Source organism: Chiloscyllium plagiosum, unplaced genomic scaffold, assembly GCF_037043375.1.
Source record: "Chiloscyllium plagiosum isolate Xiang-an unplaced genomic scaffold, Cpla_swu_hap1 HiC_scaffold_26, whole genome shotgun sequence".
In the NCBI taxonomy this organism is placed as follows: Eukaryota; Metazoa; Chordata; class Chondrichthyes; order Orectolobiformes; family Hemiscylliidae; genus Chiloscyllium; species Chiloscyllium plagiosum.
This window is the reverse complement of record NW_028270164.1, coordinates 45,571,209-45,595,672: the sequence shown is the minus strand read 5'-3', so window position 1 is coordinate 45,595,672 and position 24,464 is coordinate 45,571,209. Positions and strand designations below refer to the sequence as shown.

The window sequence follows — 24,464 nt, the reverse complement described above, 5'->3', positions numbered from 1 at the left end:
CGTGCAATTCTGGTCTCCTTCCTATCGCAAAGATGTTGTGAAACTTGAAAGGGTTCAGAAAAGATTTACAAGGATGTTGCCTGGGTTGGAGGATTTGAGCTAGAGGGAGAGGCTGAATAGGCTAGGGCTTTTTTAACTGGAATGTCAGAGGCTGAGGAGTGACCTTATAGAGATGTATAAAATCGTGAAGGGTATGGGTAGGATAAGTAGACAAAGTCTTTTCTCTGGGGTGGGAGAGTGCAGAACTAGAGGGCATAGGTTTAGGGTGAGAGGGGAAAGATATGAGAGAGACCTCGAGGCAACTTTTTCACTCAGATGGTGGTACGTGTATGGAATGAGCTGCCAGAGGAAGTGGTGGTGGCTGATATAATTGCAACATTTAAAAGGCATCTGGATGTGTTTATGAGTAGGAAGAGTTTGGAGGGATATGGGCCAGGTGCTGGCAAGGTGGAACTAGATTGGGTTGGAATATCTGGTCGACATGGATTAGTTGGACCGAAGGATCTGTTTCTGTGCTGTGTACCTCTATGACTCTATGGTAAGACAAATGGTACACTACAGTTCCACTAATAGCACAAACTAAATCTCTAATTGGCCCGATGTTTTCACAATGCAAGGCAACTTTGCCATCTTAACCAGAAATTCAGTGTTTTTCAATTATACATTGTTCAGATCAAAGATTTGCGCACATGTGAGGAGAGAAGGAGGATGTAATAGCCAGAACAGAGTTTCATTAACACGTATCATCATCAATATCCAATAGCTACCCACCATGGAATCATATGGATTTTGCAGCTAGGCCCAGTTCAGCATCAAATACATTTTAATTACTTATTTATTTAGTATAGCAATAATACATCCTCTTTGCACATCTGTCCTCTTGAATGCAGACACATCTCTCAAAATAAGATAACTGAACTACCTCGATACACAAGAATTTTGAACAATGCATTATATAACTTATAATCAAAATTATACTCTATTGTTATAACTATTTATCCAAACATTCAATTTCAAAAGCTTTTATAAAAACAAGTTCAAGATCTACTGACAATTCTCAATGGTATTTCAAGTCTTAGAGACTAGCTGGTTAGGGAAGCATCATAGGCTTCGAGCAAGCTGTTTCTATTCAGAAACTGCTTTACTGTAACAATTACAATGGAGCAGAAAAACTGACACAAGAGAGGAATCTTAATTACATAGTTTAAAACATAGAAAACAAGTCATTCAATCCAACTGGTTTATAACAATAATCTGTACTCCATATAAGACTCTTCACAGCCCTCAAACTAAAACTGTCAACACATCCACCTACTCCTTTCTACCTCATGTGCTTATCCATATTTCCCACATGTTTTGAACAAAATGGGGCTGGAGGGAGAGGGAACAACATAAGCTATGTCAATTCACAATCCACTTAAAACTACTGAGTTCCATCTGGCAGAATCCAGAGAAAGTCAAATTATTTCCATAAAGCGGAATTCATCAAGATGACCTATCATACTATTTTATGGACAGAATCATTCCCTCCCTCCCTGCAACCTTATGCCTGTAAACAGATGACCTCAATCTAACTCGATATATATGAAAAGATTTGGCAGTTGTTACAACTGATGTATTTCTCAGGGAATTTAGATACAGTCAGGCACAAATGTATTCCACCATAATCAGTCCTTAAAACAATTTTAGCCTTTTAGAAATGCTGAGTATTTTGGACTCAAGTATAGCTTGTTTCACCAGAATGCTCAGAAGAGTAAGAAAGACAAGACGTCCAATGACGTGGAAAATATATAAGGCACACAATGATACATGCTTCCGTTCCTCTGCAGCAGCATTAGAGGAGCATCTGTTAGTGCACAGAATCACACCGAGTGGGAGCATTTACCAGTACTGTGGTCGTCTGATCGACCAGCGCAGGCCGGCCGGCTGCGCAGTTCAGGGTAAAAGGGACCGCATACTGCGGAGCAACAGTGGCAACGTGAGGATGTAGAGTGGCCACCATCAGCGGTGTGCAGCTGCCCTGTAATGGGGGGGGGGGGTTGGGAGTCAGTTACATGATATATTTGTTCTCAAACATGCAGTGTCTCTTTTTGATGCTCAGAATAGTATGAAAATTGAACTTTTAGCAAAACAAAAAACAAACTTAAAGACAATACTGTGCATGTTAAGTGAACCAGAAATTTAGCTGAGTATTCAAATTTGTTTTACTTGGGTTTCTTGAACCATCTATCTCATTCAGATTTAAGTCTAAATCTAAAACCAGCAGAAATGAGCCATGAGAAAACCATAACCACCAAATCCCAATGTAATAAAACATTCTGAAAAGTTAAACCCCCAACTATTTTAGAAACAAATACAAATAATATATGTAAAATAATCTACTATCAATATCAGATTTGATTTTAAAGTGGGGCTGATGCACATCCTAATCAGGCATATAAAAAGAGACACTGCCAACTGCAAATTAAAGAAAAGAAAAAATCACCATCATAGCTTTAAAAATCATCAGTAAAAGGTTGCATTTTTATCATTATAAACTCATAGAATCATAGATTCCCCAGAGTATGGAAACAGGTAATTTGGCCCAAAAAGTTCACATCGACCTCCGAAGAGTAACCCACCCAGACCCATTCTCCTAACCTATTACTCTACATTTACCTCTGACTAATGCACCTAACCTAGACATCCCTGAACACTATGGGCAATTTAGTATGGCCAATTCACTTAACCTGCACATCTTTGGATTGTGGGAGGAAACCGGAGCACCAGAAGGAAACCTACACAAACTTGGGGAGAATGTGCAAACTCCACACAGACAGTTGCCCAAGGCTGGAATTGAACCTGGGTCGCTGGTGCCGTGAGGCAGCAGTGCTAACCAGTGAGTCACTGTGCCACCTGGAACTACATTTTTTGCCTTTTTTTCTTTATTTTCCTCCTCACCATCATTCCCCAAAAAAACCCAACAAAATCATTAAACAAAGACATCTATAATAAGACGGTCTCAAAACTCTGCACTGAAATGCATATCCTTTAGTAATAAGGCATTCAAAGCTATGAGGTATTTACCATCATGTACACAATTACATTTTCCAACACTGTAAAAAGAAAGGTTATTATTTATTCCATATTGCCACAGTCCTAGAAGAAAAAGAGAATAAACAGAAAGACATTCCCTAATACATTACAATGATTTGTGGCAAAACTCATTTTCAGGTTTCATTGGGTTCTGGATGACTCTGAATCACTGCACTAATCAAGCTCAAATTGCGTCCAGATGGAGTCAAAAGAAGATTGGATCACTGTTCAAATAAAGACTGCAAATGGATTCAAAAAAGGATGTGATATTTTGCCGAATTTCCACACAGCGTGTTTCCAATGAAACGATATCTATATTGCATAAAAGACACTGAAATCAACATAAGGTCTAAAAGGTATCACGACTGTGAACCACTTGAGCACTGTAACCCTAAATGTTAACTCAACACCAATAACAGAGCTATAATGTTTTGGGTTTTTTTTATAGATACAAGTTAAGGCTGTTGGCCTGGACAACTAGCTGCCTATACACTGATTGAACCACTGTGGTTTTAGATTGCTTTTGGGTTTTAGGCTGCTTTTAACAGCTGAACCTGATGCAAAAGAGGTCATTGTTGGCTGCATGTGGACAAATTTAATAAAAGCTATCATACTAACTGAATATTTATTTCATCTACACTTACTGATTTAAAACAGTCTATGAGTCACATCTGAATAGAAAGAAATTAGACACTAGTGAAAATATGGATTTGTTAGCAAAATATTTCAGCTCCAGCAAGTGAATTAAAATAAAACACTTGGACATAAAACTGCAGTTTATACTTTAAAGCGAATGCCTCTGCTGCTATGGATGGATGGGCATAATGTTATCATCCCTGTTAATCTTTAATCATAGGTGCAGATATTCCAATGATCAGACAATGGCAGACTGGAGTTGTGCATCAGGACCCGGAGGAATCCCATATACAGCTCATTCCATGGCTACTGCACGGGAAGCTGAAACCTCTGTTGTACAATTTTCCTGCAGCTTATACCCCCCAAAAAACAAACCTGCACTATCAAACAATTCAAAAAGCTCTGCTTCTGTTGCGTTAATTGCTGTTTGGGAAAGATTAGACAATTAAAAACTTCCATAAGGGTAACTATTAAGACGTCACCACACATCGCCCCAACTATGCCTCCCTGAACCACTAGACCTCTGGGACACCTGACAACCATCAACTGGCCTGCAGAACTGGCAGTGACTCCTTCCCACCCAAGTGTCTGAACCCCAAGGATTTGACACCATCAGTGCCAGCCTGAACTCCTGGGACCCACCACAGCCAGCCCAACCAATCCTCCCACTCTGAATCTGACCCAGTCGCCACTCACACTAACCTGACTGCCAACCCGAACCTACCTACCCTGATAATCTCCCAGCCGCTCTCAACTTCCAAATGAATCCCAATTGTTACCAGCCAACCTTCTCGTTCAACCTTCTCTCTTCTGCCAGCCCCAAAGTTTTTCTGCCACTTTGTCAGCCCCAACACCTGACTTGCTCACTAGCCCAGGCAGCCCCAATGGAAATCCTGGCTAAAAATTCGGGGGCACTCTGCTAATGTAATAATATGAGTGGAGTGGCAATCCAAATGGCTAAGATATTCCTAGGAATGGCAAGGTATTTTTTTAAAAATGGACAGACTTCAACAAGACCTGATTCAAATACAGGGTATGGCCTAAGCAAAAGCTGGCTAATTTATTATGAAGATGATGATCTGTACCGTCGAGACTATTTTTTAAAAAAGAAAGGATCTTCTCTCCCCACCAACCCCATCCATTAATATTGGGAGTAGGAAAAAAAATGGCTTCTACTTTCAGAATGTTGTCAATTGTCTCAACTGCTGTGGTGGACTTTTTCACAGTTGTCAAAATGCTAGCAGAGCTTTAACAGCAGGTTGTTGGATATGAAGTGACCTGAAACCACCTCATTATGATGGAAGGTCTAAAATATAAATATATCTTATTTTAGTTTTATCGTCACAAAACAAAAACCAGGTAGGGAAAAGCTGCTAGCCACAAGTGGGTAATTATACTAACATTTAGTTAATACCAGATTATGGAGGCATACATTCCAAGGGCTCTTTTCATTTGTTTGATGTATATACTATCCTAAAATGTTTCAGCATGAGGGGCACAATTTAAAGAGAGATATTGGTATGTTTATGAAGTTATTTTTGTAACTTGCAAACTACTTCTCCAAAGTTAATCTTTTAATATTTTATTTAAACAAATAACTTCACATGCACACAAATCCTTAAATTTTGCTTTCTTCAAGTTAAACCTCTGGCTTCTATTTGCCTTTGTAGCTAAATTACCGTCAGCTGCACCTTTTCACATAATTCAATAACTTACAATTGATAAAAGTAATTGTTTTAAGAATTGTTAAGTAATCTATAACTTTAAATACTATGATAAAATAACAAATACATTTGACAACATACTGCCTTGGTGGTTTAGCAAATTTACTCGAGAAGTACTGTGACACAAACCACATAGTCCCAGAATCAATCTTGGTTAATTGATTTCAGAAGGGCAGTGGCAGGGTGTTACTACAGACCTCAATGGCTCGAGAACATATCAAAGTGCACATTGTTATCTTGCAAAACAGAACTGGTGCTGATTTTAGTAGCCAGTGATTGAATAGTTTGCTAGCATCAAATATCAAAATTCAACCCTGGAGACAAGTTATTTGGGCGAAGGATTGGAGAACTGGTCTAGTTAAAAAAAAATGTTTTGGAAAGAAGATTAATCAACTAATAAAAGTTAGCTTCAGTTATTTAAGCTTACAAAATATACTGAGCATTTGCAAAGGTCCTTGGAAAAATAGTTTTATGTTGAATTGTAAATCAACACCTTAAGTAGTTTTAACTTTAATTAAGCAATCGCACAGGCAACCTTCAAAAGGGAAATTGTACTTTTGAAAAGTTTTAGCCTGTAGTTATTAGTTTTCATGTTGTTTCACTGGTAGACAAAAGAGTGAAACACAGGGGTAGAAAGTTATCAACGGTCATTGGTTGCTTGTGATATTTAACCATAATGATGTATGACTGTCGAGGCATGGTACCAGAGAGATGTCACCATCTGATGGAGCCCAGCAAGAGTTAATGTGTTCAGGACTGGGAAACAAATTTCAACTTTAAATAGACTGGTCAGCCACTTACCTGAGCAAGAACACCCGGCTGAATCTGAATGGACTGTGCAGCTGGTGCTTGTGGTACAACAGGCACTGCATTCTCCACTCTAACAGAAAAGCCAGAATGTTTTGCAGATGCTTGCAGCCCTGTCAATAAAAAGACACAGCGTGTATGTCCAGTTAATTTCAAAATACAAAAATAAAGTTAAAAGGTGACTTTTTATATTAAACATAATAGCCAAAATATTTCATAAAGACTGCAATTCATTTACTATCACAGGGTAACAGACATAGACGTTCGTTGGACATTGCAAGCGCCGGCCTCAGCTAAATTCAAGGTGCTTGTTCAGCCCCCCGGACAATCATTACACACTATCAAAATCACAAATCACACAACACCAGGTTATAGTCCAACAGGTTTATTGGAAGCACACTAGCTTTCGGAGTGACGCTCCTTCATCAGGTGATTGTGGAGCGTCGCTCCGAAAGCTAGTGTGCTTCCAATTAAACCTGGTGGACTATAACCTGGTGTTGTGTGATTTTTAACTTTGTACACCCCAGTCCAACACCGGCATTTCCGAATCATATCAAAATCACATTTTCTATGGCCTATTTCTGCTATTATATCTTATGACCTGTTCAAAACCTACTCAGCAGGACAGTTTAAACCAGGCCTCATATTTAATTCTCTACATGAACTACCCAAATAGTGACAGAAAAAATGAATTTAAATGTGGATTCAGATGCTGCTCTGGAACACCAAGCCTTATCCATACTAATATGCTCAGGATTACAGTGGTGCTGGAAATTCTGATGAAGGAATTCCTGATGAAGGGCTCCTGCCTGAAACATAAATTTTCCTGCTCCTTGGATGCTGCCTGACCTGCTGTGCTTTTCCAGCACCACTCTAATCTCCAGCATCTGCAGTCCTCACTTTCGCCATACTAATATGCTTCCAGTTCATTAAATAATTTCAACTCCTAGTATACAGAATTAGTTTATTATGTAATTAAAGATTTCACTACGATTACTCAACTACAGTTGCTGTTTCTTTCAAGCTTTCAGTACCGACCAATGTTTTCTCTCCCTCTTTTAATGATTTTTCTACATAGCAACATTGCTCAATGTTTACACTCCATTGAATCTCAAACCACAGCATCTCAATGAACAGCACTCAAAAGATTAGATGTCTAACAGCTCCAATTATTTTTTTAAAAATCAAGATGCCAGTAACTGGCAAATGTAAATCACAGTTGATTGTTAGAATAAAATATTTTCCAATCAAATCCAAAATCTTTGCTGTGTTACATAATGTAATGCAATTTGAAAAGCAGTCAACAAGCAAAATCAATAAGACTCCACAGAAATACAGTCCACTGCTGACCACAGGGCTGAACAATTTCCAAACTAAATTAAACACAAGGTTTGCCATAAAATAGAAGAAAATGTGAATTTGAACATAGTACAGTCTATATACATACAAAATTGTAAGGCTGATGTTGCTCTTTGAGTTTGGCAGTCTGTGTACATTAAATAGATTTTGGAAGGGATTCAGATTTCAGAGAGGGTATTTGAATTGCACAAGGATCTTGGCATTTGTATTAGACAGTTATGAGGGGCAGAAAGATGTTTACCTTGAAATGCTGGTGGACACACAATGAGGGCTTGTTGAAAGGGGTCAGCCTGCGCACACAGCTGTGTCGTTCCAGCCTGCAGAGGCATACTTGCTTGTGCAACCCCTGCCACAGGTGCTGCTGCAGGCTGGTAGAGTGCAGGTTGATAGTTAAGCAGAGATACATCAGCACTGGACAGTGAAAGGGTTGCAGCTGTGGAGGTAGGTGCCAGGGTGTTGGCCTAAAGGAAGTAAAGAATTCAAGAATCAAATTATATGTTAGCAATATAAGAAAGTGAGAGCTTTTCATAGGATTTATAACAGAATCGTATGCAAGTAGATTGTCCAGTTAAAAAAAATTACATTTATAACCAGTTTAACCATTACCGCTGCATGTCATAATCTTTTCCTCAAGAATTCCAGGAATATTCTACACAAACAATCTCAATACATCTCTTGATGATTATCTTTTCACAACTGCTATGTCATTCAAGTAATTCCCAAAATAGATATATCTGTATCGAAATAGTATTTTCACAAGATTCTCCATTTTTTTTCCCACAAAGCAGTTTACATCCATTTACACTGTTCCCATCCCCCATTTGATTTTGAGCAAAAAAAGTTACACTCAATGTTAAAACCTTTCAACCACTAAGCGGCCAAAGCTAACAAAATCCTATCCATAAAAGTATAAAAGGAGTATGTTCTTGATTAATAACAGAATCAAGGCTTAAAGGGAGAAGGCAGTTGATAACCAGATTAAGCATGATCAAATGATGGAGCAGATTCGATGTGCTGAATGGCCTAATTCTGATCTTATGTTTTACTGTCTAAGAAATCTGATGGAATCGAAAATCAAATTATTTCAAAAGCTAAGTACTGCAGATGGTGGAAATCTGAAATGAGCACAGAAAATACAGCAGGGCAGGTAGTAACTGGTATGAAACAATTAATGTGAGATTATGACTTGCAATTACAGAATGTTATCAGTGTTAAGTTAGGAAGGTTATAAAGTGCTTAATTGAAAGATGAAGGGCTGTTCCAATGCAGCTCAGCAAACTTTAAAAGATCAGGTTAAGGACAGAAAGGTTAGTATGGGAGTAGAGTCAAGTAAAAGTTGGGAGTGACATCAGTGGATTGGAGAGATATTCCACAAAGTGATCACTCAATTTGTGAGGTCTTCCCTGCACAGAGTAAAATAGATCACATTAACAACTGAAAATTGTACTAAACAAAAACAATACAAAGTAAGTTGCTGTTTCACCTGGAAAGGGCAGTTTGAAAAACTGGAAATGAGAAAGGAGAAGGTAAAGGGTAGGTGCAGAATTTCTTGTTTGCAAGGAGAGGGAGGGTTTGACAGAGAAGTGGACTGGTCTGCTGTAGGACCAGAAGTCACTTCATAACAGGAAGCTCCGTTTAGTGTTGGCATCATTGCAGCAATGGTGGAAATCTGTTGACTGTGCACTACTTCTAGACCAAATCCTTGTTTCTTTACTGTGTCACTGGCATATCCGTTCATCCTGTATCATCCTATAACATTCAATACTGCATCTTCCACCCAATTAGAAACCATCCTTTTTATTCACCGTCCATACACCCCACCCATTTCCCCACCTCTGAATTAGCTTAAAGCCTGTTATATCTCATTTTTGTAGGTTCTAATGAAATATCATTAAGCATAAATGTTCCTCCACTAACAGATGCTACCTGGCAATATTTTACACACAGGTATTAAAGAAGGGGATCCACTTTACTTTGTGGGCCATAATAAGAATGTTGGTTTATTACTCTTGAAAGGAAGGTAATATTAACAGGTTACACATCAGCTATGCTCTCTGCTCCACAATTAACCTTTATATTGATATGTCTTAATCATAATAGAACTGATTAGAATTTCTTAAGCTACCTCACTTAAACTTACAGTTCACCTGCTTTAAGAATATAGAGATTGAGGACTGTATCCCTATATATGGCATGCATATATCTAGATTAGTCATAATTCCTTCCAGAACACACCTTCCTCATATCACTCATGCAACATTTTAATAGCCCTTATTGCTCATAACATTTATTTTCTTTCTCCAATTCCTTCTTTTGGAATTTAGTACATACTTGCTATCCATCAGAGTATTAAAACATTAAGTTTGTCCAATAATTCATTTGCATACATTGATGTAAAATAGCCAATATACTGAAATTAAAAAGGACACTACATTGGTAATTATTTTAAAATACAGACAGATCGTGAGATGTGAGAGAAAATGCAAGCATCGTTATTTTCTAACAAACAGGTTATAATAAAAGGTCTCTCACATCAGTAATAACATAGGGTTTAAGAAAGACCTGTAATTCAATCTCAAAAACAGACTCTGGGCTTACCAAATTCCTCTCGTCCTGCAAATTGTATCAGAATAAGAGTACAACACATGGTAATTTCTTTCCCCATAGGAAAGAATCAAAAAACTGCTCAGTTAGTATAATTGTCTCTCCAATGTCCATGCAACTAAATGGATGAAAATTCAACTCCAGAATATGACTTAAATAACTGCAAATCTACACTGCAAATTCTGTGACCATCAACTTACAATTGCATGAAAGGCATTTTGCGATAACTGCGCTCAAAGTGTCTAAACTTCTCTGTTGGGATTCAAAACATTCTCTATTCCTCATATGCAATGTCAATACCAGGCACTTTTGCTCTTTTGAAGTCAAAAATGCAGTCCCTAGTATACCAATGTGAAACTTCTGGCTACTTTCTACATGAAATAACACTCTAGACTCAGATTTTCAATTCTACATCAAACTAGAAAGCAAATAAAGGAAACTTTTACACTATTATGATAAACTGGGCTTAAAAAGACATTTTCATACCTGATTGTGCATGGTGTTGAGTTGGTTATTGAAGGCCATTGTCAAGTTTGTGCTTGTGCTCGGCGCAACATGTGCAATAAATGGGCTTTTATTCTGGTTTATTGTTTCATAGTTGTTGGCTCGACGCTTGCAAATCTCCATATTCTGAAAGCAGGATTTCACACTACAAGGAATGTCAATATATTCATTTTTTAAATGGGATTAAAAACATAAACTGTGCACTTAATTCCAACACATTCCTGTACACAGCCATGCATCTGCAGTAAACACATTTTGTAAAAGTATGGATAAAAAGTACAATGATAGTGCCTAACCTCCAGAAGAAACATTAGGTTTACATACAATTACTCTTCTTTATCTTGAAAGAGCGGAGCTTTATGGGTTCTGGGGAAGCCATGCACAGACACACAATAAATTGCCAAATTACAGTTAAGTACTGCCTGCACTGTACCAATCTATTAAGTATTATTATTTGGTTTCTTTTGTCAGATAAAATAAAAACTAGTGTGGGGTATATCTGATCTGTCATTGCATGAAGTAGGAGGTAGATTTTCCAGACAACGAAATACACTTGGACAGCAAGCTGCATGCCTGGTTTAATTGACGTATTTTGAATTGTTGGATTGTTTTGAGAAACATGTGCTTGCACAATATTTACATGGCATAAAAGTAGCTTTAAATAAGACCTTAACTAGGAACGAAAACATTGCATTTATAGAATACATTTAACATTGTAAAACATCTCAACATCCAAGGTGCAATATCAAAAAGTTTGACTTTGAGCAAATGCAAGTGGTACTAAGATAGATGACCAAAAGTTTAGTCAAAATGTATATTCAAAATGTATATTTGAAGAATTATCTTTAAAATAAAATGGTAGATAGGTTTGACAGAAAGGAATGTGAAGCGGTTAAGTTGATATCAAAGCAGTTGGCCTTAGCAGACAAAGACAATACCAACAATTGCTGGGCATTTAAAATTGGATGTGATAGAATGCCCAGAACTGGAGGAACACACATCTCACGGGGTTGTACATGGTTATAGAGATAGCAAGGACCAAGACTAGAGATGATTTGAAAATGAGGAAGATCATTTTAAAATTGAGCCATGAGTCATCAGGAGTCAATGTACATTAGCAAGCATAGGGGTTGATGGATGAAGCTCAGTGCAAGTTAGAACAAGAAAGCAAAGTTTTGAAAGCCCTCAAGTTTATGTAGGTGGAAAGATGAGAACGCCAGTAAGAGGTACAAATGGAACACAAATCTAGAAGGAACAAAACAAGGAAAATGTTTCCTGCAACATATGAGCTGAGACAGGGGTAGAGTCAGGCAACTTTCTGCAGGTGAAACATTATAATTTCCAAACTCAAGATACAAAGTCTTTCATTTCACAAATAATATTTATGTATTTTAAAGAGCTTACTGATTGCTATGAGGGAAGTCAAGTAGATGTGTCATGGTAACAAATGGATGGTTTAAGGTTTTTAACGGATTAACCCTCTTGTCAGCATCTATTGTCAACATTTTTTTCAACAAATCAATATACTCCCTCCGGTCTGCTTTCTCTGCCAACATGTCTGTTCCCTCCAAATCATTTGGCATGTTCACCTAAAAGCAGAAAATATTACACAATATCATTGTCTCTCTTTACTGATTGACAATGTGATAATAGGTTTGTCATTAAATGAATTAAGACAGTCATCTTGAAAAAAAAGTTAGTATTAAGAAGTTACAGAGGCTATGACTATCTTAAGATTGTACTCAATCTTTGGTCTAACTTAAGTGTCAAGTGCACAGTTTACAGGTTGAGGTTAGATTTTCTAAGGATAAAAATATGGCAGGGGCTTGGCTAGTTCCTTTCACTGCACTAACATGTTTCAGGTCATATCAATAAATACCAAATGTCAAAATGTTTAAGAGATGAATATGTGTATTTGGCAAATTTCAATGGCCCTTAAGACTTTGGAGTATTTCTCTTGTTCAAGTCCCTAATGTAGTAATGCAGACAATATTTTTTTTATTTCCTGGGAATTGGTAAAAGAATCTTTATCAACATATGTATAATGTTCAATAATAATCCTCTATCACTAAATACACTTGTGGATTAAGTACTCAGCATTGCATAGGAACTGATCTTGTTGTACACTAAACACTTAGTAACATGCAAAGACTTTAAATCCAGTAAAGGCATGAACTGATTAGATTACTTAGTGTGGAAACAGGCCCTTCGGCCCAACAAGTCCACACCGACCCGCCGAAGCGTAACCCACCCAGACCCATTCCCCTACACCTAACACTATGGGCAATTTAGCATGGCCAATTCGCCTAACCTGCACATTTTTTGGATTGTGGGAGGAAACCGGAGCACCCGTAGGAAACCCACGCAGACACGGGGAGAATGTGCAAACTCCACACAGTCAGTCGCCTGAGGCGGGAAATGAACCCGGGTCTCTGGCGCTGTGAGGCAACAGTGCTAACCACTGTGCCACCGTGCTGCCCAATATTAATTTCTTACTTGTCCTTACTCCAGAAATATTATTTTAAAAAAAAAGACAAGCTTCCCAATGATTACATTTGTAAATATGTTGCACCCCATATTTAAAGACCAGAGGATGCTGGCCTGTAGCAAATTTTAATTGCAATATAGTTAGGGTAATATAATTGGTCTTAACACTACTGGGCAATGATACAAGGTTTAAAGTGAAAAGGAAAAAAAGACCAGAAAGTTACAAGTCAATTTTTTCTCTTCTAATCTCTCTTGAGATACTGTAAAGTTCTCTATTCAGGAGAACGAGAAGACCAGACCAGACTCCTTGTAAAGGAATTTTTCCAATATAATTTGCTTGATTTGTGCATACAACACAGATGTGTGCTGGGGCTAAGTATGGAACAATGTACCAGCATAAGTCACTGCTATCAGGAGGGCAGCCGAATGAGTAGTACAAAACGATGGTGGTCCGGTATTTTCTAAAACTGCAATAAGAATCAGAATTTTTAAAACTGAAAGTAGATTGGCAAACAACGATGTTATTATACTGCTCAACGAAATTGATTTCACTAGTGTTGGAAAAAATGTTAGGCTCACTATTAGCACTCCAAGCAGTAACATTTGAAATACATTGGATTTAGTTTCATTCTTTCATTTAAAAGCTCCATAATTTAGTAGAATCCATTGTAACACTGTCACCAGAACAAACAAGAAAGCTTAATTCAGGCGATCTAAATAAATAAGGAAGAAAACGAAGAGAGATTGGGGTTTGTAATCTCCACTAGTTGGACTATATATGCACTTTCTTACTTTACATTCTTAATGGTACACAACTTCAGACATATCTACGAATATCCAACTTCCAGTACTGCTGAACGCGTTGTGGGTTGATTGGTACATGGGAAGTACTTTGGACAAACAGGAAATTTCAGAATTTCAAGGCTAGTTTGACAATACAATTGATTGGAGAATGATAGTTTACAGGCTCTAAGCAGAACAGGAATTTTGCAATAAGAGAGGCTCATCATAGCTAACTATTGATAAGGCAAGGTACTGCAGCAAGACACCTACCTAATCAGTGTACCAGTAATACCGAAAATTGACTGGTGCCCAACAGAGTTATGTTAAGTAGTCTGACTGTGGGGGTCTCTACAGTGGATAGGTGCAAGTTTTGTCCTGTTGGTCTTCAGTGAATCCCCTCAGAATTTCTGCATCTACATATGTTTAACATTACATCTATGAACTTTTTCATTCAATGGGAAATCAAGAAATAAAATTCAGGAAGATGTGACTTTGATCCCTCATCTTTGCAAAGTGACTGATTTTTAAGTTCATTGCATCGATGAGAGAATGAGGTCACTCTAGCTGCTGAATGATATGTGCCATTTTCAGTCCCACCTCCCAGAAAAAAAAATTCATATGGGGATGTCAGATACCCTACAATATTCCTTATGATAAAACAATTTTCTGCTTCTTAAACCAAGGGAACAACTTTTGCAACCACAGCTACTCTATTTAATTAAGTACAAATTAAACCTTATCATTATCTTAATGCAAAATCTACTAACCCAGGTGGGAGCTCTGTGGAGCTCTTTACAAATAACAGTAAGTATCTTCATAGGTCGACAACTAAAACTACTCACAAAAGAATTAACTTGCATAATATTTCTGTTGAAATACAAACTTTCAAACTATAAAGATAACAACGCAAATATATTACATGATAGAACAAACCAAACATAAACCAGAAAGAACTGTTTTGTCACCAGCCCATGTTAAATTCCAGACAACTACACAAAAGCAATTTTTAAAAAGACTCTGATGGAACAGCATCATTTAATGGGTTGAAACTGAAAGCCTAAGTGGATCTGATGAGCATGTTGAAACTGTTCACTTCAAATTGAGGTCAAATATTTTAAGTTTTAAGGACCAGTCTCAAATATGGTTACTTCCGCAGTCAACAAATCCTGCTGAAAACTGAGAGAAGTGGGGAGAAATATAAGAGAAAGAATACTAGAGTGAGAATTCCCGGCATTGCCTCAAATGTGCTTTACATACAGATAACAACAGAGCTATGCAGAAGTTAAACAAGTCAAACTCCATTTTTACCTGTGCCATATCATCCAAACAATTGAAAATGTACTTCCTTGCTTCCTTCGATTTGATCCCAGTCTCTAACTCATGTTCCTCTGGTGTCTAATAGAGAGAAAAAAAGATAAATTTTCCTACACAAGAAGCACTGAAGACTATTTCCTCAACCAAAACTTCAACTTGCTACTGGCCAGATCATTTTACTGACTCCATTTTTGATCAAATAAATTGAATAGAAGGCACTGCAGCTCAATGAGTATGATTTGTTTTAAAATTTAAAAAAGATTAATCTCGTTAAAAATTCATAGGATGGCCATGACAATTCTACAGAATTAAACATTAAACTGCTTTCTATCAACTTCTGGTAGCAAGTTTGGAAAATTCTTACTCAGTAAATTAATCATGTAGTGCACTTTGCTTTTGATAGATTTTCAAAGGAATTCTAACAAGTGTTACACACATTTAAATATTTCCTTAATGTACTTTTATCTCAGTTTCAATTCTTAAGACTGTCATGGTCACATTGATGCTTGTTCATTCCCTCATTCACAGTGACTGGTTATAACTCAATTAATAGCACCATTAGCAGACTTCTAACATTTAACACATTTAGTTAAAGGTCTATTACTTATTCACAAAAAAAATTATTTTGAGACAGATAAAACAAAAAAAAAGAGAATTACACTTAACCCAAATTCAGAATATATAATCTGAAATAATTAAAACATGATTTTGGCCATTTACAATTGCTAGTAAACCAAGCTCTCTCTTACTTTGGTAGCAACACAAAAATAGCCTTAGATAGGCAAACAGGAGGTTTTATAAAATTTCTTGCACAATTGGGAAATAGCACACAGTATCATCCAATGCCTGCAGCTGTTTAACACTGATTAAAAAGGGACTTCTTCCTTGTTATATTGAGATTACAATAATCAATAGCTGAATTTTGCAGGAAACATCTGCTTCACAATGCAGTCTGGACAAGAATCTGAACACTAAGTTGTGTTTGGATTATCCTTACAGCTGATCAGAATTACTTTGAGGAGAACAAACTCTATTAAGTGACATACCTTTGCTCATAAACATGACAATCAGCTAACTAGTTCACAGCATTTACTAACAGCAGCGATACATCAGAAGTTTAAAAACTAAGAGCTCAGCAGATGTAATGCTCGGAATTCTCCAACTAGAACATCCGAGGTTAAATTTAAGTTGGACTTTCACATCCAAATTTCAAGAGAAGAATAGGAGTTACATCGAGTACCCACCCCGACTTGTTCAAATATGCATTATCTAGTTAGCTAGCAAACTGTTCAGATTACACCTGTACTTGACAAAACAATTTCAATTTATGAAATCATACGTTATATTAACGAGTTGAAAAGACAAAAAACACACAGAAGTTTATTACAGATAAGAAGGAATAAGATAAAAACTGCTTTTTAAAAACTGGCTGCAAGTGCAGACAAGTGATACACCTCAGGGAAGTACTGGGCTTTAAGCTTTTAAACTTGCACATCTACTTTCAAAAGCTAACTTAAAGACTTCTGTCAATCCCAGAAGCCTTTTTTTTAAATCAAAGATCTAAATAACCTTCAGCTTCCATAATGGATATCCTGCATCTGGATCTCTGTTAAAAAACCTTGTTGTCTTTGTTCCAGCGCTTAGCAAGTACTCAGCTGGTAAGCCTTGTGTTTGAGAAATGTAGCGTATCTGAAAGAAAAAACAAAAGAACTGTAATTGCAACTTTCTACTAATTCTAAAACTTGCGTAGATGATTTTAGTTAAATTATGTGCAGAAATTCACCCTTCCAAAACACACACCTCCTCCACCAAGTTACTGATAAATTACAATTTAGTTTGCAGAGAGTTGCAATGCAGTACAACACCATGCTATGCTCATACCAGCCACATATTAATCCACCCATATCAGAATTAGTCTGGTGGTCACACCTACCAATGTAAAGATAAGGCTTCAAAACAAGGACACCCTCATTCATGTATTGTGGCACTAACACCATACTGAATGGAACAGATTCAACAAATTCAGCAGCTCAAACTAGGGCATTCTTTAGTTGTTTTAGACTATCACCAGTAACATAACTGTATACCTCTAATTTTGTAATCTCAGAGAGGCATTTAGTTAGTAATTATCCATTAACCTATGCTCAATGGTTTCTGCCAGGACTATTCAAGAACTGGTTACAATTTTGGTCCAAACATAATTAAAATTGATAAATTCCACTCTTATGATAACACTGACTGCCCTTAAACAAATCTGCTTTGACATATGGAAACAAGAAGTCCTTGTAAAACCAGACTTCATAGTGATCAAAGAGAAAACTTCAGTGTTTGAGATCATATGAAACACAAAGGAAGACTGATATGGTTGGAGATCAATCATCTCAGAAGGACATCACTGGAAACATTTATCTAGACAGTTCCCTCAACGTAGACATCTTCAGCTACTTCAATGATCTTTCCAACATCATGAAGGTCTACAGTGGGACAATTACTGATGACTGCAGAGTTCCTCACTCTGAATTTTCTCAGATCATGAAGCAGTCTTTGCCCACAGGAAAGAAGATGTGGGCAACATTCAGACTTGAGCTGGCAATGGTAATTAACATTCATACCACTGAATGCCAGGCAATGATCATTTCCACCAAGAGGGAGTCAGATGAACCATGTTGACATTCAATCCTTTGAATCTCACTATTGGGCCCTCTTGTAACATAGAGGTAGAGTCCCTATCTCTGAACAGCAAGGCTTGGGTTCAAGTCCCACCTGCTACAGAGGTGTATAATTGTCAATTGGAAAAATAGGTTAACTTAAAAAATTAAAAATTTGAATCTCACTACCAAAAGTCCAAGGATCACCACCAACAAAAAATGTAACTGCACCTGTCATATTACAACTGCTGTCATGAAATATTGTCAGATATTGAGTACAGAGACACCTCGATTATCCAAAAATCAGATTATCTGAAGGAGATCTCAATAGAAACATTACATCAAAGACGTGTTTCCAACAGTGATCGTGTCTTTTGTTTACAGTGATTAAACAGGCACCGTCTCCAAATAACTGACCTTCCACCCTCTCTCCCCACACTTTCCCTAGAGTTCTACAGAGGGGTGTAACCTAAACTCCCCCTTCACCACAATCTCTCCAACAATGTCCTGTACAGGGCAAAGGTGAAACCTGTCAAAAAGTTGCATGTGTATCTGTGTGCTATTTGGAGACTTATCTACAAAGGAGCTGCACCAACAGCAGTCTCGTTGTTGGTGTACTATCTGGCTGCCCTGGAGTAGGGGAGGTGGACAGGGTTGGGAGTGGGGGGGGGGGGGGGAAAGAGGGGGTTGGGGTTGGGCAGGCAGTGGCGGTGTTGGACAGGAGGTTTGGGGGGACGGTGTTGGATGGGGCCAGGCAGGAAGCGGTGTTGGTAGCGGAGAGTGGTGTCGGACTGGGATGGGGGGGTACGGGTGGTGGTGGAAGGGGTTTGGTTGGGGTGGGGTGGGGGGGGGCGGGGGGGGAAGAAGAGTGTTGGGGGCTGAGTCTCACATGCTGTGTGCTGCTGCAGTCTCCTATATGGGAAGCAGACTTTTAACAACTCCAAGCCCCAGAGGAAAAGCATTGAATTGATTAACCGAATAATCGATTATTCGAACAAAATAGTGCCTGCCCATCTCAACCAGATAATTGAGGTTCCCTTGTATTTTCCAATAGCTAACTCTGCATGGCACAAGTCAAGGATGTGATGGAAGACTCTCCACTTACCTGGATGGGTACAGTTCTAACATTTGGTAGTAGAAGATAATTTTAGGGTTGGAAGATGTTATAATCAATATCATCCCTAACTCCATAAGTACATTTACGCATCAAAAATAGTAAAGTTAGGTACGAGTATTTCAGCAGCAGTTTGAGATGAAGACAGATACAAGTAACACCAATACAGAAAGTAGTCTTTATGATCAAAAGTTTAGCTCAGGGCAAATTGAATGTCACAGTTACCAATGATAGAGTTTAACTTAAAATATGAATTGAGTGGGGAATATTGTCACTGGTGAAACAGCAACCTTTATTGTAGAAGCTAAAGAAGGTGGCACGGTGGCTCAGTGGTTAGCATTGCTGCCTCACAGCACCAGAAACCCAGGTTCAATTCCAGCCTCAGGCAACTGTCTGTGTGGAGTTTGCACATTCTCCCCATGTCTGTGTGGGTTTCCTCCAGGTGCTCCGGTTTCCTCTCAATCCAAAGACGTGCAGGTTAGGTAAATTGGCCATGCTGACTTGCCCATAGTGTTCAGGGATATGTAGGTTAAGTCAGGGGTAAACGTAGAGTAATAGCGCAGTGAAATGGGTGGGATATTCTTTGGAGGATCGGTGTGGATTTGTTAAGCTGAAGGACCTGTTTCCACTCTGTAGGGATTCTATGATAAGTTTTTGCGATGTTAATTTGGGGAAAATTATGTCTCAGTCTACTTTCCATCACCAAAGTGATACAAGGGATCAGTGACAGTGGTAATGAGGGGCATTTACCCAACACTCAGCTTGGGTTCTGCCAGGTCCACTCATTCCCTGAACTCATTACAGCCATAGGTCCAAGGGGGCAAAAGAGCTGAACTCAAGAGAAGTGTGGGTGGCTGCTCTTGACATCAAAGTAGCACTTGATCAAGGAGACCTGGCAAAACCAAAGTCAATGAGAATTGTGGGGGAATGTTCACTGGTTGGAGTCAGAACTAGCACAAAGGAATATGGCTATGTTTGTTTGAGGCAGTCCTAAGACATTCAGCAGGAGATAGTCAAGAATGTGTCCTTGGCCCATCTTCAACTGCTTCGTCACTGACAATTTTCTCCATCAAAAAGTCAGAAGTGGTAATTTTTGCTAACAAATGCACAATGCTCAGCATCAATCAGGACTCTTCAATTACAGAAGCAGTTTGTGTCTACAGAGGAAGCTCAATTATCCGAATGAGATGGGCAGGCACTATTTTGCTCGGAAATTGATTATTTGGACAATTGATTTCCTCTGCGGCTCGGAGTTTTATGTGAAGTCTGCTCCTCCTTCAGGAGACTAGACAAAAGCACACTGTGCGCGAGACCTGTCTGCCCCCGCCTGGCTCCCACTCACATCCCCCTCCCCACCCACCATATAAGAATTCTGTGGTGCTTAACTCACCTCCTGACTCCCTAAAACCCATCCGCCATCTACAAGGCACAAGCTATGAGTGTGATGAAAAACTCTCCATTAACTGGACCTATGCAGCTCTAAAAGTAATCAAAAACATGATACCATCCAGGATTAAGTTCTCAACTTAATCAGCACCTCAGCCACCATTTTCAACATTCATTCTCTCCAACACTGATTCACAGTTGCAGTACTATGCAGCATCTATAAGATGTACTGCACCAAGCTTCCAAGGCTCCTTTGACAGCATCTTCCAAACCTGCAAACTCTACCACCTAAAGAGTTTGGGGTAACACACACATGAGACTTCACATTCTGAATAAGTCCTCAATAATCCATGCATCATCCTTTATATGAAGATACTATCGCTATTCTTTCATTATTGGTGGCTCAAAAATTCTGTAACAGCATTGAAGGGGTATTCACATTATGTGTATTGCAGTCATTCAAGGCAGCAGCTCACCATCACCTTCTCAAGGCCAATTATGGAAAGGCAATAAATGCTGGTCAAGCCAGATAAACAGGAAAGCTTGACTAAGTAGGAGAGAAGAAAGCGGATGGGCCAAACTTTGTAGAAATTTTGAAAATTGTACTCAGATGTTGGATCTTAATTGGGATTTCTTGGCTGATTTGAGCTCGGAAGTGCAAGTTTGCATTGTATTTCTGTAAAGATTTGCACCAATTCTATCGTTCACTACCCTGGCTATTTGAAAGAGAAGAGGCATTTGGCTTGAAAGGGATCGGAGAAAGGAGTTTATAGAGACAGTTATTTATGGAGAAAAGAACCTCATTATTATCTCTACCCTCAAAGGTGATCCTGCAATCTTGCAGCTTGGTGTGATACAGCCACACCTATTTATACAGACCAAGAAAGACATGTATCAATTTCATTCAAGTTTGCACCCCTGGACTTGAGACAACAAATAAAATGCTGAAGGACAGGAACTGGCGGTTTTCTGCTTACTGAAGAGTTACAGTTAAAGGTGAGGATTTGGTTGCACAAAATCAATGACATCCATGGACAATATTAATTAATTGTCTGTTCTAGTTGGAATGACATGTGCAAGAAATGGATTTGATGGGGTGATTGGGGGTGACGTAGTATTGATGGAAGAGTCAACATTTTGCCTTCCTTAAGTTTACAACTGATTAAATGCAAATATTGACTATCAACATTAACTGCAGCACCTTGTGCCAATAATAGCAGTCATTTGTTACTTCATGCAGACACCAGTTTTCTGCTAATCAACTGGGACAAAAACAAGTCTGTTGCAATATTATCCACACCTATTTACTGGATGCAAAACATCACCAGAAATGACAGTGATAATAAACATGTATCTCTCTTTCAGGCTCTCATTTCATGTGTAATTCATTTCTCAGGCAGTGATACAAATTGTGTGTGTGTGAAGATACTAAACTACTGGAACAGAATTATGCTTTAGCACTTCATGTTGGTATTTTTAATGTATAGAAAAACAACTTAGAATTCAAGTAATAAACTCAATCAGCCTGGAGGTCACTGTGACATCATTAAACTTCAGAGTGATATCTTCTAAATATTATGGATTGAGGTCACTGAAAAAAACTGCTTAAAAGAACAAACTTTTAGCCACTAGACCTCCAGCAGGTTTGCCAAAAGGGCAGTTACCACAAATGAGATGGTCTTCTCAGTTTTAAGCTCAAGTAGAGTTTTGTCAATTAAACATCAATATGGAAGTAATGATATTTAACCCAAGGAGGGTTAAAAACCAAAATAAACCGCTTCTTCAACCTCTGACAATGATCAAGTTAAGAGAATAGAAGACCCTATTTTCAACACAACGTCTGTAACAAGTCAGATCTCAGCTGGAAAAGAAATAATAATGCTATAAATGGTCTGAATATTTGCCAATGAGAAAAATCACTGTCACTCAGCATTTATTTCTTGAGGCCTGAGTTTGGAGGTACAATCCCATTTAAAATAACAGGCTTGTTATCGGAGCAAATAATTCAGCCCTTAATCTGACCACAACCAAAAATAATCTTCATTTTACAAATACACTGATTGAGTACAGTGACTTTTCACATGAAAAGAACTCCCCACATATTTCTCCATGAAAGAAACTGATAGATAAATGAGGCTCATGGATGCACAGCATTTCCTAGTAAGGATCTATACGTTCTTAGGCAGTGTCTTGTAGCTTTCCAAGCTAAAAATGAGTTCTCAGATGAATGAAGAGTCTAATGCACAACTAACAGTCTGCCACAGGTGGGGCTTGGAGGCTACGCACCCCTTTCTCTTAGAGACTCAATATCTACTGGTTGTTGGCAATGAGACTGGAGTTTTACAGAACTTCCACAGATACTTTTCTTCAGGTAGCCGGGTAATGATGGGAATATTGCACTTCAGGGTATTTTTGAAGCAATTCCTCTGCTCTCCTGGGGCTCACTTGCCATGTTGAAGTTCTTGAATACAATGCTCATTTTATATGAGTCTCATGTCAGGCATTGTGACGATGTTGACAAACTAGCGGAGTTGATCAAGCATGGTCAATGTTTTGATTCTGGGGATGTTGGCATGAGCAAGAATACTGATATTGGTACACCCATCCTGCCAATGGATTTGCAGGATCTTGCACAGGCAGCACTGTTAGCAATTCTCCAGGATTCTGAAGTGTCTGCTATGCATAGTCCAGATCTCAGACACACAAGTGGTGCACATCACTACTGCTCTGCATGTTATGAACTTGCTATTGGGGCCCTGGTCTTCAATCTCTTCCTTGAGTGACCGAACGCTGCACTGGCATACTGAACATGATGAGGAACCTTGCTGATGTCTGCCCTTGTCAATAGTAGGCTCCTAAGGTATGAAAAGTAGTCCACATTGTCCACACAATATGGTGTGATAGGGGCAGGTTGGTGGGGAGCTCTGTCTTACAAATATTTAGTGTTGGACATATGTTCTCATATGCCTTGGTCAGTCACCGAGTTATAACAATAAAATGTTTAAAGATATGGAAAAATATTTTGATGTGCAGGTTCAGTCTTGTTCAGTATATGTTTTTTGATTAGAAACTTGAAATGTCAAAGTAGATCTTTTGCTCTTCTGGAAGTAAATGCTCCCTAGCACAAACCTACACTTTCCACTCACTGTTTCAGAGATGGGGTAAGTATGGCTGAATAATTACAGTTTTTTACAATATCACATCAAATGCTGAAATTGCAACTACTGTGGTAGTACCACAGCTCGTGGAAATAGTTTCAAAATTTGTTACTGCCATACATAAATATAAGGTACATTACATATATGCTAAAGGATATTGACATTATCCAGTGACATTCACATGAAAAAATACAGCAAGAGTTAGACACCAAAGCTGGTTAAAACACACACTATTTTCACTTGAAGGTGGTACACAAGACAAAGTAGCAGGTAAAGGAAATATTAGCAGCTAATTTTTGGATACATTTAAAGAAAATGAAATGCTTTTGAAACTGATCATCTTAAAAACAAAATGCTGGACTTCAAGAGAAGGAAATAATGAACAAGAACAAAAAAGTAATGTTGATACTGGAAATCTGAAATACAAACAAACGTGCTGGAAAAATTCAGGTTTCACAGCATCTACAAAGGAAAACCTGAGTTAATGTGTCGAGTTGAAGCCAACTCTTCAATAAATCAGATTTACAGAAGACTTCCAAGCATTTTGTTTTTATTTAAAGAGCTAAAAGGCACTTTCAGCTAAACAACCAATAGAAGATAACTTTCTTGAATGCAGAACATTATAGTTTTGATGTAAAAACTGTTAAGTTATAAATTAATGGCTCAAGAGACTGCAGAATTGCCCAACACATGACTGGATAGCAGAAAAATTGCTCAACCACAAAAAGGTGAATTCACAAAGCTGAAACCAGGCAGTGCACCAAATGATTTCCAACACAGCCCCCAGGCAGAAGCTCAATATTACCACTCTTTCCACTGAAGTCAAGTTCAAAATATAAAAACCCTTTGCCAACCTTCACACAGC

The 24,464-nt window shown here is 38.3% G+C and overlaps 1 protein-coding gene across 5 annotated transcripts in view; it reads right to left on the bottom strand.

The window, feature by feature from the left end:
* The window catches only part of LOC122563288 (homeodomain-interacting protein kinase 1-like), a 105,287-nt gene that overhangs the window by 18,887 nt on the left and 61,936 nt on the right, over nt 1-24,464 (bottom strand). For 3 of the 5 annotated variants that reach the window (XM_087973671.1, XM_087973673.1, XM_087973672.1), the window contains 7 exons: nt 16,863-16,982; nt 15,288-15,374; nt 12,114-12,298; nt 10,692-10,854; nt 7,843-8,062; nt 6,237-6,355; nt 1,886-2,020 (listed from right to left, as the gene is read on the bottom strand). In XM_087973671.1, coding sequence (XP_087829797.1) covers nt 1,886-2,020; nt 6,237-6,355; nt 7,843-8,062; nt 10,692-10,854; nt 12,114-12,298; nt 15,288-15,374; nt 16,863-16,982 — 1,029 coding nt within the window. The remainder of the gene's footprint in view (nt 1-1,885; nt 2,021-6,236; nt 6,356-7,842; nt 8,063-10,691; nt 10,855-12,113; nt 12,299-15,287; nt 15,375-16,862; nt 16,983-24,464) is intronic. The other 2 variants (XM_087973674.1, XM_087973675.1) reach the window with 1 other exon arrangement.